General features: G+C 45.3%; 1 protein-coding gene and 1 pseudogene across 1 annotated transcript; one reads left to right on the top strand and one right to left on the bottom strand.

Annotated features, from left to right (window-relative positions):
• Nucleotides 1-2,251: 2,251 nt before the first annotated feature.
• On the top strand, nt 2,252-3,201 carry LOC143615066 (chlorophyll a-b binding protein 16, chloroplastic-like). Its single transcript, XM_077088310.1, has one exon. The coding sequence runs from the start codon at nt 2,311-2,313 to the stop codon at nt 3,109-3,111; it is 801 nt and encodes a 266-aa protein (XP_076944425.1). The 5' UTR covers nt 2,252-2,310; the 3' UTR covers nt 3,112-3,201.
• A 712-nt stretch (nt 3,202-3,913) lies between these two features.
• The window catches only part of LOC143615058 (two-pore potassium channel 3 pseudogene), a 29,022-nt pseudogene continuing 16,898 nt past the window's right edge, over nt 3,914-16,037 (bottom strand).

Below are 16,037 nucleotides of genomic sequence, written 5' to 3'. Positions count from 1 at the left end.
TCAAACTACCAATTCCTTGGGGAGTAGTAAGGATAGATGGTGACCAAGTGGAAGCCAAGAATTATTATTCTTCATCAATGAAGCCGATAGCTAAACAAACGATAGCATAGCAATTACAGCAACATCCTAGGGACGTGCTGGAAGCTCGGGAGCGAGATGTGAAAGAAGTATCTTTAGATCCTGAAGATCCAGACATGAAGGTGTTCCTAGGATCCTGTATCCCTGACGAGATCGAGGAGGATATAGTATCCTTCCTAAAGCAACGAAAATCCACGTTTGCCTTCAGACATTCAGACATGACAGGTATTTCAAAGGAGGTAATTACTCATAAGTTGGGCCTTGATTATTCTATTAAACCCGTCCATCAGAAGCGAAGGAAATTCGCTCCTGAGAGGAACGCGATCATACAAGAGGAAGTCGAAAAACTTCTTAAGGCCGGAATGATCAGAGAGGTTAAGTATCAAATTTAATTATTAATTATAATTATTAAGTTGAAACATAATTATAAAAGAAATCGTAATTAATTATTAATTATAATTATTAAGTTGAAACATAATTATAAAAGATTCAAAATTAAACATTAAATGAAAGATGAAAGAGAATTGATGAATCTTATGTATATTAATTATTGATTTATTTTATTAACATGAAAATTAGAGAAGTCATTGATATACATGGAAAGTCTAATCAACAACCAATAGGAAGAGGGGAAATGGACTTAAAGCCTATTGTTTTAATAATATAGTTAGATGAAAAAATAGGTTTTACCGGTCGACCCGCCGGGTCACCGGGTCCGAGCCGACCGCCACCCGCCAAACCCGGCTGGGTTTTTAGAAAACGTGCCAAATACCTCACCCCGCCCGGTTCTGAGACCGGGTCCCGGTCCGACCGGCCAGGGCGGGTTTCAAAATACTGGTTTTATCACTTTTATGTGTTTTAATGAATAATGATTACAATTAACCTCAGCATTATTTTATATTTTTTATGAGGTTGTCTACATCTTACCCTCACTATAACTTTGTTATTGGTGAGATATATTGAGTACAATAATGAGTCTAATAAATTTTGATAAATAATTTTTATATCCACAATCAAATCTAGAAGTTTCAAATCAATATTTTTTTTCTTCTCTCTCATATATTTCTCTTATCTCTTTTCTTCACGCCTTATAAAAGCTTGTTCGTAGGGCTGACAATTGGGTACCTGTTAAAGAAACGATAAAACCTGTTAATCAAAAAAGTGCGGCATATGATTTTTTTATTTTCTTAAATAATTAAAATTAGCAGACTAGACTCACTCATTATCCCTTATTGGTACACAAAACTTAAAACTGTCTTATAGTTATGGCATATAAAGTAGTTAAAAAAGTCGTATTCAAGTTTTATATTTGTGTCACGCGCGTCGCCTCTTACCTGTTAAACCTGTTAAGACATGAATTACCGTCCCTACTTGTTTGATCTTATTTCAACTTTTGGATGGGTTAGATTGTCCATTGTTTGGTCTTGTGTAGTTTTAGTTTTTTTTATATCATCTCCACTTCGACGCCAAATAAGCTAGGGACAGCTCCATTAGAAGTGCTTTAAATTAAACAAAAATATCAGTGGAATAAAGCAAGTGATGGAAGTAAGATGTGAGATGCCGATGAGAAAGTAAGACCACCACCGGGCACCACATATTTGTGATGAGTCATGAATTAAACATTGAACAGTCATTTACACGTATGTGGCTGAGAAGTGGTAATTTCATGAATAGTAAAAACTGTGAGTATGACAAAAGATGGTTTTTGATATTTATACAGTGTTCGGTTTTCAACTTTAAATAAGAAGCTAGACTATAGAGTTATAGTTACATGTTTAAGCTTTCAACCGATATAAAACCTCATTTTAGTTTTGAATGAAAGTTTTTACAATCTTTAATAACAAATAAAAAACTTTATTAATATTTTATAACTTTTTAATAAATTAAATGTATTAATTGCCGGTTTAATAACAATCAATATTATTTTTCAAGTACATCATTTTAAAAACTTAAAATCATTTTCATCCACTCAAATAAACAACAGCCACTTAATATGCATGGCCACTATCAAAGTATATCAAATATCTCTGGTGGACCACAACTTGAATTCTTGTGGTTCCATAGATAAAACCACAATCTTGCTAGCCAATCACAATGAAGTAAAAGATTGTACGAAGATAGCATTTGATCACCAATCTAACCCAAAAACATATTATAAATCAACTTAAACCACAACCAATATTCATAACTCATACACTCCTACAACCACATCTTCTAACTAACCAAACCACAATGGCAGCTTCCACAATGGCTCTATCCTCATCTTTTGTCGGTCAAGCGGTGAAAACCGCACCAACCGGTTCCGAAATCTTCGGAAATGGTCGGGTTTCCATGAAGAGAACCAGTGCAGCCAAAAAGGTTGCACCATCTGGGAGCCCATGGTATGGGCCCGACCGTGTTAAGTACCTGGGCCCATTCTCTGGTGAGGCCCCATCTTACCTCACTGGAGAATTCCCAGGTGATTACGGCTGGGACACTGCTGGGCTATCAGCTGACCCTGAGACCTTCGCCAAGAACCGTGAGCTCGAGGTGATCCACTCCCGGTGGGCCATGCTTGGGGCCCTCGGGTGTGTGTTCCCCGAGCTCTTGTCCCGTAACGGGGTTAAGTTCGGTGAAGCAGTCTGGTTCAAAGCTGGAGCCCAGATCTTCAGTGAAGGTGGTCTTGACTACCTTGGAAACCCGAGTTTGATCCACGCACAAAGCATCCTAGCCATCTGGGCTACCCAAGTGATCTTGATGGGTGCGGTCGAGGGTTATAGAATTGCTGGTGGCCCACTTGGTGAAGTGGTTGACCCACTTTACCCTGGTGGTAGCTTTGACCCATTGGGCTTGGCTGATGACCCTGAGGCTTTTGCTGAGTTGAAGGTTAAGGAGCTTAAGAATGGTAGACTAGCCATGTTTTCGATGTTCGGGTTCTTTGTTCAAGCCATTGTGACCGGAAAGGGACCGTTGGAGAACCTCGCTGACCACCTTGCTGACCCTGTTGCCAACAATGCTTGGTCATATGCTACAAATTTTGTTCCTGGAAAGTGAGATTGAAATGAGTGTGTAATTTGATAAACTTGATTAATGCCAACATGTTTGTGAATTATTAATTAGTAACATATGGTTTAATTTTGTGCATTTGTGTTGATTTACCTTGACTAAATTGATTATAGATTACAAACATACAAAAACTGCGAGCGCCGTATAATATTTGTTATAGACTAGTGTCGGTCTCAAGCAATGAAATGGTAATCCGACAAGAATTCGGTCGGTTACGTGTGTTATTGTACCGGAACTAAAACAAAAAAATTATTATATAGGTGGACCCAACTATTATTGGCTGTAAAACTCGATCATTGGTAAAACCCAACTGTTATTGACACAAATTTGGTCGGTTTCCGTCACGTTCATTACGGCACCGAAACAAAAAAAATAAACATTCAGTTGGTTTTTGATATGTTTGTTACGATACTGTACTAAAACAAAACGCAGTGTGTTTAAGCGAATCCGGTCGGTTTCCATCACGTTCATTACGATACCATAACTGAAACAAAACTGATTTCTGATCGATTTTTGTTACATACGTTACAGACCGAAACTAAAACAAAATACCAACAATAAGGTGCCGCATAGTGACCAATGGAGACTTTGCGACACCAAAGTTCTAAATTATTATATATAAATATAATAATGGGTTAATAGTGATGCATTTCTCTCATAAGATTCCAACCCAAAATCTTTATGTCATTATTCCAACAAAACAAGGGAGTTTCATGGCTTCATCCTGCCATAGAAACCGGGCCTCTTAACGGTCTCGAATAAGTATGTAACGGGTTAAACCTCAAAAATTATATATTTGTGTTGATCTTGAACTTGTTAGCTACCGTATATGTGGCATTCGCGGTTCACATTCTCTATCGATTCGGCTCTGCATAAGGTCAGCAAGTGATATCTTTCCCGAGTTTCCCGTGTCGAGTTGATCAAATATTGTGCATATTTGTAATATTTCTTTTTCTGTTACCTTTCCCATTTCCTTCAACTTGTATATCACATACTCAGCTTTACTGAAATCATAACAACATATACAAAGTTAAACATCAATTACATAACTAACCTTGGTTTAAAAAGCGTGCCTGAGACGAGTTGAGGCAAGAGGTGACCTAAGGCGAAACCCTCATCGCCTTTGCCTACTCAAGGCGACCAATGTTTAAAAGGCAAGAGTGAGGCGCGCTTTTTAGGGAAAAAAACGGCCTTAGGCGAAGGTGAGGCAAGCGCCTTTCGTACACAGGTGGTTTTTATGCATCGCAAATGTTGTGCAACATGTTTCTTAAGGTTTACATGTAGGTAATTTATGTACTACATCAGATATAATGCTTATTTATAGTTAAATTTAAGGCCGGGATGCTAAAACTTATGATATATATTAAAAAATGTATAGAAAAAACTTGCGCCTCGCGTACAAAAGGTGTTCACTTTTGCACCTTGCGCTGCGCGCTTCGGTTTTAAACCTCATCGCTTTTGTTCGCCTCTCGCTTTTTAAAACGAAGTAACTAACTAATTGTATGTTTTATTAATAATTTGATATTTGATCATATTACCTTACAGAACCGTTGTTATCAATATCAGCTGCAAGAAACTGTGCAACAGTAAGATCCTGACCAAGAACCCATTTGACCATCCTTCTATGCCTCCTATCAACCCGCGCTTCCGCCAGATACAAAAAGGCCCGAGCGACTGCAAGTGTCGAAACCAACAACCAGACACGCGCAAAAATCCGACCACCAGCCGACGAAAAGGCTATATCCCCATATCCAACAGTAGTAACCGACATAACCGAAAGGTAACAACTATCAAGCCAACCAAGCTTCTCGACATAATGCAGCACCGCAACACCTAACCCGATACATAACACCACAACCCCTAAAGCCAACTCGACTTTCGTCCTGATCCGCATCCTCCCTTTCTTGAAATCAATAATATATTCGGGATGATACCGTTTTTTCCCATTCGTTAACGAACTTAATAAATAATTCTCTTGTAGATCAAGAACATAACTCACCATTGAACTAAGCAGAATATCAATAAACCCGAAACCAACTAACACGAACATAATCGAAAACAGTTTACTCACCGGTGTATCGGGTAGTATATCCCCATACCCAATGGTACACATTGTCACAATGCAAAAATACAAAGCATCCACAACAACATAGGTTTCAGTCCCCATGAACTTATCTCTATTGTACCAATATATCACCACACCAAGTGTCAAATACATCATCAACAGTAAAGCCGATTGTCGAACAATCGAAGCCGAACCCAACTGAGGTGGGTTCGGCTTCGAAATCCTTTCCAAATCATTAATATTACAAATCGCAGGCGCGGTTTTCGACCTATGCAAATAAGTCTTTCTAATCTTGTAACCCTGACCATGACCAATTTGAATTTGAGTATCTTGATTCACATTCAGTGAAGGTACTTGAATCGCTTCCGAACACGGGGCATTGTGTTTCGGTGAATAGATTTCGTTATCGTTACCGACGTTTAGATTCAAGGCATCAACCATTATTGAAGCGGAAGAAGGTGAGTCACGCGGGGAACCGAATATAAGCATGTCTTTAAACTCCATAGGAGTTAGCGTGGGCGGGATCGCGATCTCATTCTGCTCCGGTAACGCCTTGTGGGCGTTCTCGGAGCTTTTGAATGAGACGGAAGAAGGGGTTCCTTTTCCCTCCGAGATAACAGCGCAGTTTGTTGACAGTTTTTGAGATGTAACAAATGTAACAATAATATATTTATTGGATTTACGGGTTTAAATAAAAAGGTTAAATAAATGCATGGAATACCGTAAAATCAATCAATCAATCAATCAATCAATCAATCAGACAGCGTTGTTAGGATGCATGCAAATATGAATATGAATATGAATTAGGGTACGTACAATATGATGATGATCTTGATATGGGTTGTGTATGAAGATAAACTTTGGGAATATAATGAATGAATGCCCTACGAATGATATCACGGGGAGAAACAGAGTTGAAGAAACACTAAGTGACCCGGTACAGATTATAGATAATCTGGGGATTAAGTAATGTTTCCCACAAATGAGGTCTAGCTGAGAAGGCTGTTCTTCAGGAGACCTGCAAAACAAACACCGTAAGCTCGTCACTGAGAAGGGGGGGGGGGGGTTCCTCCTTGTGACCACCCTCCGGCGTGAGAATCAGACTAGGTTGCTCTGAATATAAGTGTATATTAAGAGATTGCTAGATAACTGGATAGCAGATGATCTTACCATTCCAAGATGTTGGAGTATTTATAGCCGAAGGTAGGTTTTCTAGAAGGCACAGCCGGGTAAATAGTATTCCTGTTCAACCAACAGTGGATTACGCACAGGCCATACTGGTTGGTGGGTAGGTTACGGCCAACAGTAACAAAGTCGGCTGCACTATTCCACCAACTGTAGACTATGCACGTCCCACTGACTGTGGATTGTACGCAGGCCATGCTGGTTGGTGAATAGGTTACGGCCAACAGTAACACTATTCCACCAACTGTAGGCTGCGCATGCTCCACAGTAAGGGTTGGTGAGTAGGCAGCGGCTAATAGTGACAAACAGTACTAGAGGGTGCTCCTCCTCGCACTGTTGTTGGTGAGCTGTCACCCTGTGATTGGCTCATGGGCTGTTCTGGTCAGATCGTCTGCCCTATCCATACCTTGGTAGGTATGGTACAAAAGATATTTCAGAATCAGACTGGCTCATTTGGGCGGGATTGTTCCCGCCTTGCTCATGCCTTCACGTGACTGCTGAAGTAGCTAGTGTCTTGTGCGTGTAGCCCTGCTGTCTGCGGGTAGCCTTCCCTGATGGCTTGTATCCGCGACTGCGGGAACAGGCGCTGTACTTCACCATTGGGAGGCTTTCCCTGCGTGTATAGCTTGCGTACTGCGCGTAAGATTCTATGAGCATGGTGGGTCCTGCGGGAGCAGATGGCCTTTGCGCAGACGTCCCTGTTCAAGGTGAGTCTTGCGGGACCAACTGGTCTCTGCTGGGACCTACCTCTTCAAGTCCCCCCAGTCCAATGTTCTTCTCACGAATGTTTAATAAAGTGAGGTGAACTTTTGGACTTTAAGCAAGGGGTTTTGAAAAGGGTTTAGTTTTAAGGTTCTCCGTGGGGATTCTTCCCTCGGGTTTCCTAATGTCACTTGCAAAAATTCCCGATTTTTTTGCTTGATCTTTGGGTATGATGCGGGTAGGTATGTAACCTTCTCGCAAGTCAGGAGCGTTGAGTCTCACTTGTGTGGATTCTCCATGAGGTTTTAGTGGTTTTGAACATAGTGATCAATTATGTTTAAACCACCAATTCCATCCTGGAGCCTCAAACAATGTAGTTCTCGACGTTCCCGCTATGCGGGGATGTTATTTCCGTTTCCGCAAGCATTGCCCAGAAGATCCTTCTTGGTTTCAATTCCCAGCGGAGCGCTAGGTACGTGAAGGGTTTTGCCTGAACACTGTACCCGCGCTCGTCTTACGGTTACTTTACTTTCAAGGTGCCCCTGGCATCAATTCCCTGCGGGTGCTAGGTATGTGAAGGATTTTGCGTGAACACTGCACCCGCACCCGTCTTATAGTTACTTTGTTGCCGGGGTATTCTTGGCTTCAATTTCCTGCGGGTGCAAGGTATGTGAAGGGTTTTACCTTAACACTGTACCCGCGTCCGTCTTATGGTTACTTGGTTGCCAAGGTAAGGGGTGTTTTCCCGCTTAATTTTGAATGTTTTTGAATTTTGAAATTCAAAAGGTTGGTAAGGATAAGAACAATCCAAATATCTGAAACGTCGTGCGACAGTTTCTTCTGACTGTGTCAGGACGTGCAGGAAGTTATGGTGACGTGACAGAACATGGTCATTCCAGTCGCTTTTTCAGGCGCGTGGGCGTGTTTTTTCGGGCGCGTGGCCGCGAAGTTACTGGCACGTCCTTTCAACAGCTGTTGCCAGCTTGCTTTTTGCCACGTGTCATAGTTTCATTGCACTGTCGATTTCTCTCTCCTCCGCATTAAATTCACCGCATTAATTGCGATTACTATATAAAGGGGGAGAGGGTTATTTGCAATTCACACTTTCACCTCTTCTTCTTCTTAGTGATTTCCGGCAAATACTCCCCTTTTTCAGGCAAGCATTTTCCCGAAATCACTCTTCTTTCTGCAAAAATGTCTTCTCATGATGCTGAAGCTGTAGCCGACGATAGGAGTACTGCTGGCGAGTGCCAGTGTGCTCTACCTGTCGATCAGTACCAGTACATCGTCAGGAAGTTCATGCTCGAGTCCCTCGAGCCTGAGTTTCCTGAATCTCACCAGACTGTGTACGATGCCCCCAGTGGCAAGATCGGGGTATATGCTGCATTCTTTGTGTATGGAAACCTTAGGTTTCCATTGACAAAGTTTATGTACCGTGTCCTGGAGAGGCACGGGGTGCACCTGACCGAGGTGCATCCGATGGCGATTGCCAAGGTCCGGCACTTCGAGTGGGTGTGCCGGATTCTGGGTATTGAGCCCTACGTGGACCGCCTGATGACCTTCTATACTTGGAGGTGCGTCCAAGGGTGGTACACCCTGACAACCCGTATTAAGGGTTTAAAGATCTGCGTGACCGAGCGCAGTCTCCGATCGTGGAAGCGGGAGTTCTTCTACATCTCTGCCCGCGCCATCCCTATTGCTATGAAGTTCAAGAAGGGTCAAGCGCTTCCGAGCCTTCACGCTTCCAGCTACCAGGAGGCGGAATGGTTCGCGAAGATATCCCGGGTCCAATCTCCGGTTTACCGGTTTGCGGAGTCCGGGATGGTGCTGCTGAGGATGAGCCGGGTATGGAAGGATGCGTCTCGGTTTCCTATCCTTCTCGAATACGGTTTGAACTCTATTCCTTATGGTATGTCTTGTCTTTCTTGCTGATATTAGTTTATTTTCTAACTGTTTCTTTTCTTTCAGAGGGGAATAATTTGGAGTCGCTCCTGTTCCCGCGGGAAGCTGACAGTCCCGTGCGGGTGGGCACTCGTGCTCTGGACGACAATGAGTTGCCCATCCTGGAGCAAACGGCGGATAGGTTTGTGGAGGTCTATCCGCCGGGCCAAGAGATCCTGAGCCACCGGCGGCCAGGTAAGGAGATATTTTATCCCGAACCCCTCAATGCTGTACCCGCTGTTGGAAATCCTTACATCCTATCTTCTTCTGAGGAATCCGCAGATGGTCCTCCCCTTGTGCGGAAGAAGAAGACTGCTGCCGGCGTGAAGGGGAAGGAGAAGGCCTCCACAGCTGATCCAGTGGTTCTATCTGACACGGAGTCAGATAGTGAAGAGGTTGCGGGGAAGCCCGTTGGTGAGAAGACCACTGCTCCGGAGGCTACGACCGTTACCTCCGGAGAACCAACGAAGACGACGGTGACCGGAACCAAGAGGCCGGCTCCATCGGGTTCCTCCCCGCCCGTCCGTACGTTCAGGGTCAAGAAAACCCGTAAGTATAATCATAATGCCTTTGTAGATTTGTCACTTCATAATTTTCTTTTAACACTCTTTGTGCAGGCGTGAATGTTGATGCAATCCGGGGTGAAATGCAGGGGAGTACCTCCTCGCCAATGACGGTAGGCTCGGTCAGCCTTCCTGAGGCGTCGACCCAGTCGCCTGCGCCTGCATCCGCTGGTCCAGTTGCTCGTTCCGTCGAGCCAACTGTTCTGGCCGAGATGACGTCACCGCCGGCCGTGAGTGCGATTTTTACAGCATCCTTCACGGAACCGGCGGTTACTGCTGCTTTTGAGGAGGCGGCGACCGCGGCGGAGACCACGACGGCGACCACGGCGGCTGCCACCATGCCCGCGCCACCGGCAACGACAGCCGGACCATCAGGTACGCGCAGGGCTTCCCGCCGATCTTTGCCACCTTCCCATCTGCCTGACCTGTTGGATGGATTTCCTTTAGGTTCAGGTGATGGGTTTGGCGGATATCGGCCTGTCATTGACCCTACAGGTGCGTAGGGTTCCTTTGTTTTTCCCCCTTTTTTTTTTTATCTTTTCCTTACTGTCTTTGTTTCTTTTGCAGTGTCGGATTCCAATGAAGTGTATGTTCCACGATGGAACATACGCCGAGGAACAACCCTTCGTACCCCTGTGGAGTGCGTGGACTGGGCTCGCCACGCTGCTCCTCATGGTGCGTTGGGGGAAGCCATGGCTAGCTACCAGGAGGGTAGGCTAACCAATGAGCTTCGGGTTCTCCAGGCCCGGATGCAGCCGCGCATCGAGCTGCTTTGTCGTGAAAACGACAAGTTGAAAGCAGCTCGTGCCAAAGACGTATCTGAAGCGCGTGCTCTCCGGGAGGAGAACCAACAGCTGGCGGCAGCTGCCGCCGCCAAGGAGAAGGCCTTCAAGGCCCTCGAGGTTGAAGTTCAGGCGCGACTCGAGGCCCGTTCCAAGGCTGCCCAAGCTGTGAATGAACAGCTTCGGCTGGCCAGGGAAACTGCGCGAAACGCAACCGAGAGGGCTGCCCAGGCTGAAGCCGTTGCTGAGCCTCTGCGTTTGGAGAATGAGGAGCTGAAAGGCAAATTAGAGGCACTCCAACGCGCTCATGATGCCTTGGCAATGGAAGATGCCAAGAAACTCCAGGAAATCCTGGACCAGAGGGGGGTGCTTGACCAAACCGAGCGGAAGCTTAAGGGCGTCGAAGAGGCTGCCGCTAAGGAAGTTTTACTTGCCAACCTTAACAAGAGCGAAGCCGAACGCGCCCATACCGAAGCTCAAGCTGCCCTCCAATGGCTTCTTCGAGAAGCGTTGCCTCAGGTATGTTTAGATTTATCTTCACGCATTTCTTTTGTAAGAAAGGGTTCTAATACTTGTATATTTTTTTTTCTTTGTAGGTTGTGCGTCGGGTCTTTTCAGAGACCTCCTACGATGATGCTATGACCGCAGCCCTCAACGCTTCTCATGATGATGGGGAAAAAGCCGGCTTCATGCTTGGTCTAGGGTTTGTTGAGAAAGGCGTCCCGCCTTCCAACTTCCCTTTGTTCGATGTGGATACCGAAGCCATTTACGACCAAGCATTGAACCAATACGCCGCCTTCCCGCATCCAGTGGTGGAAAAGGTGGATGAAGTAGCTGTTGCTGATGATGGGTTAGCTGTCCTCAAAGCTTTCCTCGAACCACCCCGTTCTTCTGACGGAGCGGGTCCTAGTGGAGGCGGCCCTGAAGCTTGACCCCGAAGATCCCTTTCCATTGCTTAGACTTGTATAGATTCTCTTCTAGGCGGGTAGTAACCCGGCCATTCTTGTAATATATTACTGAAATATAAATCTTTTTGCGTATAAGATTGTTATTTCCTTCTTTGGATTCCCTGCTTTATAAACTCATGACTTGCATACTTAGTTTAAGTTAGCAATTTTCCAAGTGTTCTAGAATAAGTTAACCTCTTGAACGTGGTTGATGATGGGTTAAAGTTTCGCTTCCTCTTTCGTGATTGTGCGGGTAGAACCGTCACTTGCACTTGGTAGGATGGCTAAACTTTAACCTTTATCTGACCTGCGTGCAGGTTTTCCTCATTTCTAAGTATTTAGGATAAGTTAACATTTGAACGTGGTTGATAGTGGGTTAAAGTTTCGCTTCCTCCTTCGTGATTGTGCGGATAGAACCGTCACTTGCACTTGGTAGGATGGCTAAACTTTACCCATACCTGACCTGCGTGTAGGGTTTCCTTTTTCCCTTGTAATTTTTTTTTTTTTTTTTTAGGATAACCTTTGAACGTGGTAAATGATAGTTTAAAGTTTTGCTTCCTTATTTGTGATTGTGCGGATAAGACCGTCACTTGCACTTACAAGGGTGGCTAAACTTTACTTACATCATACCTGCGTGTAGGTTTCCCTTATTTTTAACGTTGTGTTTATACGGGTTTTGCCGCCTTCCACACGTAACGACTTACTTCTCCCCCTTTGTGGTAAACACCGGCACCAGTGGGGAGTTCATAAGAATAAAGGTAAACACATTATGAAAGGAGAATCATTTCCATTAGAAGTGGCTCTTGGCCTTTTCTTTACAAGTTTTGGAATTGATCTACATATAACATTTGCGTAATTGAGCTCCATTCCATGTTCTTGGGATGGGAGTGCCATCGAGCCTTTCGAGCCGGTATGCGCCCTTTCCCAGAACTTGTTTGATAACATATGGCCCTTCCCAGACTGGGGCCAACTTTCCTGGGCGTTCTTGGTTCGAAGCCTCGTTGTTACGCAGTATGTAGTCTCCTTCCTTGAAGTTGCAGAGTTTTACCCGCGTGTTGTAATACTTTTGCATTTGTCGTTTGTAATTCTCTTCACGCACTGCGGCTAAGTCTCTGCGTTCCTCGGTTAGCATAAGATCCAACCGTCTTTCCGCATCATTGTCTTCTGGCTGACTCAAGACCCTTGGTGAGGGTAGACCAATTTCGACCGGAACCATGGCTTCCGTGCCATAAGTGAGGCTGAACGGGGTTTCCCCCGTACTGGCCTTCTTCAGCGTTCTGTTTGCCCAAAGGACGTGCGGAAGCTCGTCCACCCAGCCGGATCTGTGTTTCAAAAGTCTTTTCTTGATGCCTTCGACGATGCTCTTGTTTGCTCTTTCCACCTCACCATTACCTTGCGGGTGTGCCACTGAGGTAAAGGTGTGGGTGATTTGAAGTTCTTTCAGCCACTGTTGTAGCTTCTTGTCAGCAAAGTTGGTGCCGTTATCGCTCACCAAATTCTGTGGAAGTCCAAAACGACAAATTATAAATTCCCAAATAAATTTTTTGATATGCTTTGCGGTTGTTTGGGCTAAAGGTTTTGCTTCTATCCACTTGGTGAAGTAGTCGATGGCTACCACTAGGAACTGAACATTTCCTGCTGCTGTAGGAAATGGGCCTGTCACATCGATGGCCCACTTCTGAAATGGCCACGAAGAAGTGACTGGAACCAGTTCGTTTTTTGGGCGATGCGTGTTAGGTGCGTAAAGCTGGCAAGACCTGCATTTTCTGATGTATGCCAGTGCATCCGTATGCATCCCCGGCCAAAAGTATCCCGCGTTGTTTAGCTTGGCTACAACAGCGCGGGGGCCTGCGTGTACCCCACAGATGCCTTCGTGTACTTCCCTTAGGAGGTAGCCGGCATCTTGGTTGTCCACGCATCTCAAGAGTGGGCCAAGAAAGTTACGTCTGTAAAGGATGTCATTGACGAGTTGATAATTCAGTGCTTTACAGCGTAGTTTTCTTGCCTGTGTTTTTGACTCTGGTAGTATTCCCGCTGCAAGGTAATTTATTATTGGTGTCATCCATGTTTCTGTATTCTGGATGACACAAATTTCCTTGTGCGGGACTGATGGTGCTTCGAGGAGTTCAATGCGGATGTCCTTTCCCAAGTGGGTGAAGGCTAGTGATGCAAGCTTGCTTAACGCATCCGCAGATTTGTTTTCGCTGCGCTTGACGTGTATGACTTTACAATCACTAAAATCACGCATAAGGGTTTTTGCCTGGGCGAGGTACAGGGCCATGGTGTCATTCACAGCCGTGTATGTTCCATTTATTTGGTTGGCCACCAGCATGGAATCCACGTGGGCTTCTAAGTTTTTCACTCCCATCTTACGCGCAATTCTCAAACCGGCCAAGAATGCTTCATATTCGGCTTCGTTATTCGTACTTGGAAAGTCCAGCCGAATAGCGTAAGTATATTCTTGGCCTGCTGGGTTGGTTAATTTTAACCCTGCGCCTGAACCCTCGTTACTGGCTGCTCCATCAGTGTAGAGTCGCCAGACATCATTGACGTCCTGTGCTGGGGAGGGTTGAGCCTCCTCCTGGCACTCTTTTTCCCGCGAAACGGGGACTTCTGCAATAAAATCGGCCAAGACCTGGCCTTTTATGGCTGGTCTTGGCTTGTACTTAATTGCATATTCTCCCAATTCAATTGCCCATTTGGCTAGACGTCCCGATAATTCGGGTTTGCCTAGAACATTTGAGAGTTTGAAGTTGGTGAGAATGGTGATTGGGTGGCCCTGGAAATATCGTCTTAGCCTGCGTGAAGCGTGTATAAGTGCTAAGACCAATTTTTCGAGGGTAGAGTACCGGGTTTCTACGTCTGTTAGTACACGGCTAACATAATAGATTGGCATCTGGATGCCCTTTCGTTCTACTAGCAAGACTGCCCCGGTTGCTCTATCTGTTGCGGAAAGGTATAGGATTAACTCCTCTCCCGCTTGTGGTGCTGTAAGCGTTGGAAGTTCGATCAGGCGTGACCGAATCTCCTGAAAAGCTGCTTCCGCTTCTGGTGTCCAGCGGAAGTGCGTTTTCTTCAGGCAGTTTCTCAGTGTTGACACGAAAGGAAACGACTTATCCGCATGGTTTGCCAAGAAGCGATTAAGTGCGACTAGTCGCCCATTCAGTGTCTGAGCCTGTTTGATGGTGGTAGGTGATTCCATTTTAACAATGGCTTCGACCTTTTCAGGGTTCGCTCTAAAGCCATCTTTAGTAACAATGACTCCCAAGAACTTCCCTTCTTCCATCCCAAATGAACACTTGCTCGGGTTGAGCTTCATGTTTATCTTTCGGAGCGTGTTGAAAGTTTCTTCAATGTCTTTCAACATCGCCTCAGGCTCGAGGCTTTTGATGACCAAATCATCCATATAGACTTCCAAGTTTCTCCCGATTTGGGCATGAAACTCTTTGTCCATTAGTCGTTGGTACGTGGACCCTGCATTCTTAAGTCCGAATGGCATCATTTTATAACAAAATGTACCATCGGGCGTCCGAAATGCGGTTTTGTCCTGGTCATCAATGGCCATGTGGATTTGGTGGTACCCCTTATACGCATCCAAGAAGCATTTAAGGCGAAATGGCGCCAACGAATCCACTTTGAGGTCAATTTCTGGTAACGGATAACAATCTTTGGGGCATGCTTTGTTCAAATCTTTGAAATCTATGCACATGCGCCATTGTTTGTCATTCTTCGGTACCATTACGGGATTTGCAACCCATGTTTGATATCTACTAACGCGTACGATGCCTGCGTCAAGGAGTTCCTTGACTTGGGTTCTACACGCGTTAGTTTGTTCAGGCCCCATTACCCTGCGCTTTTGTACGATTGGCGTAACAGCCGGATCGCATTTGAGCTTATGCTCCGCCTTACTTCGGGGTACACCAGTCATGTCAGCTGGTGTCCACGCAAAGATGTCAGCGTTTTTCTGCAGTAAGCGCTTGAGTAAGGTGCGGGTGGGATCAACAATTGTTGGTCCAATGGTAACGGCCTGGTCGGGGTATTTGCCATTGAAGGCCCATTTTTCTGGTTCAGTGACGGTTGGTTTAGCCTTCTTCGGTTTGGGTTTAGATGAGACAGATGCAATGCATACCTGGGGAATGCCAGAGATCATTGCTACACCCTCAGCTGTTGGCCATCCCATCATGCCGTGGACTGAAGATACCACGGCGTTGAATCTTGCCATCCCATCTCTTCCGAATAGGATGTCGTATGTGTGGTGTGGCTTTTTCATCACGACAAAATCCACGTCTTCTGTGCGTGAATGATTCCCATCAGTAAGAGTAACGGGGAAAGATAGGATACCCAGGGGTGTTTCTGTACTGCCATCAAACCCTTCCATTGAAGCGTAGACCGTTTCCAAGCGTTCCTTGTCTTCATCATCCAGCTTATCAAAGAACTGCCTGTACATCACTGTCGACGAAGCGCCGTTGTCAGCAAGAGTGCGGGAGGTGATGTAGTGCCCCAGCTGGCTTCTGATGACGATGGGGCCTTCTTTGCTGGGGCCTCCTGGCACTCGCGGGAAGCGCACCTCAGCTTCCTTCCACGCGCATGGTTCTATCACCCGTCTTTTTCTTCCTCTGACCTTGCCATGAACCATGTTGATGCTGATGTCGACGGGCTTTCGTCCGTTACCTCTGTACCGGTTGTCATTCCTTCCTCCCTTCCTGATCGATGCCACGAGATGTGCAAG

Source organism: Bidens hawaiensis, unplaced genomic scaffold (genome assembly GCF_021521415.1).
Source record: "Bidens hawaiensis isolate Kalapana, Puna unplaced genomic scaffold, B.hawaiensis_p1.1 tig00041779_1, whole genome shotgun sequence".
NCBI lineage: Eukaryota > Viridiplantae > Streptophyta > Magnoliopsida > Asterales > Asteraceae > Bidens > Bidens hawaiensis.
This window is presented reverse-complemented; position numbering and strand designations above follow the sequence as displayed.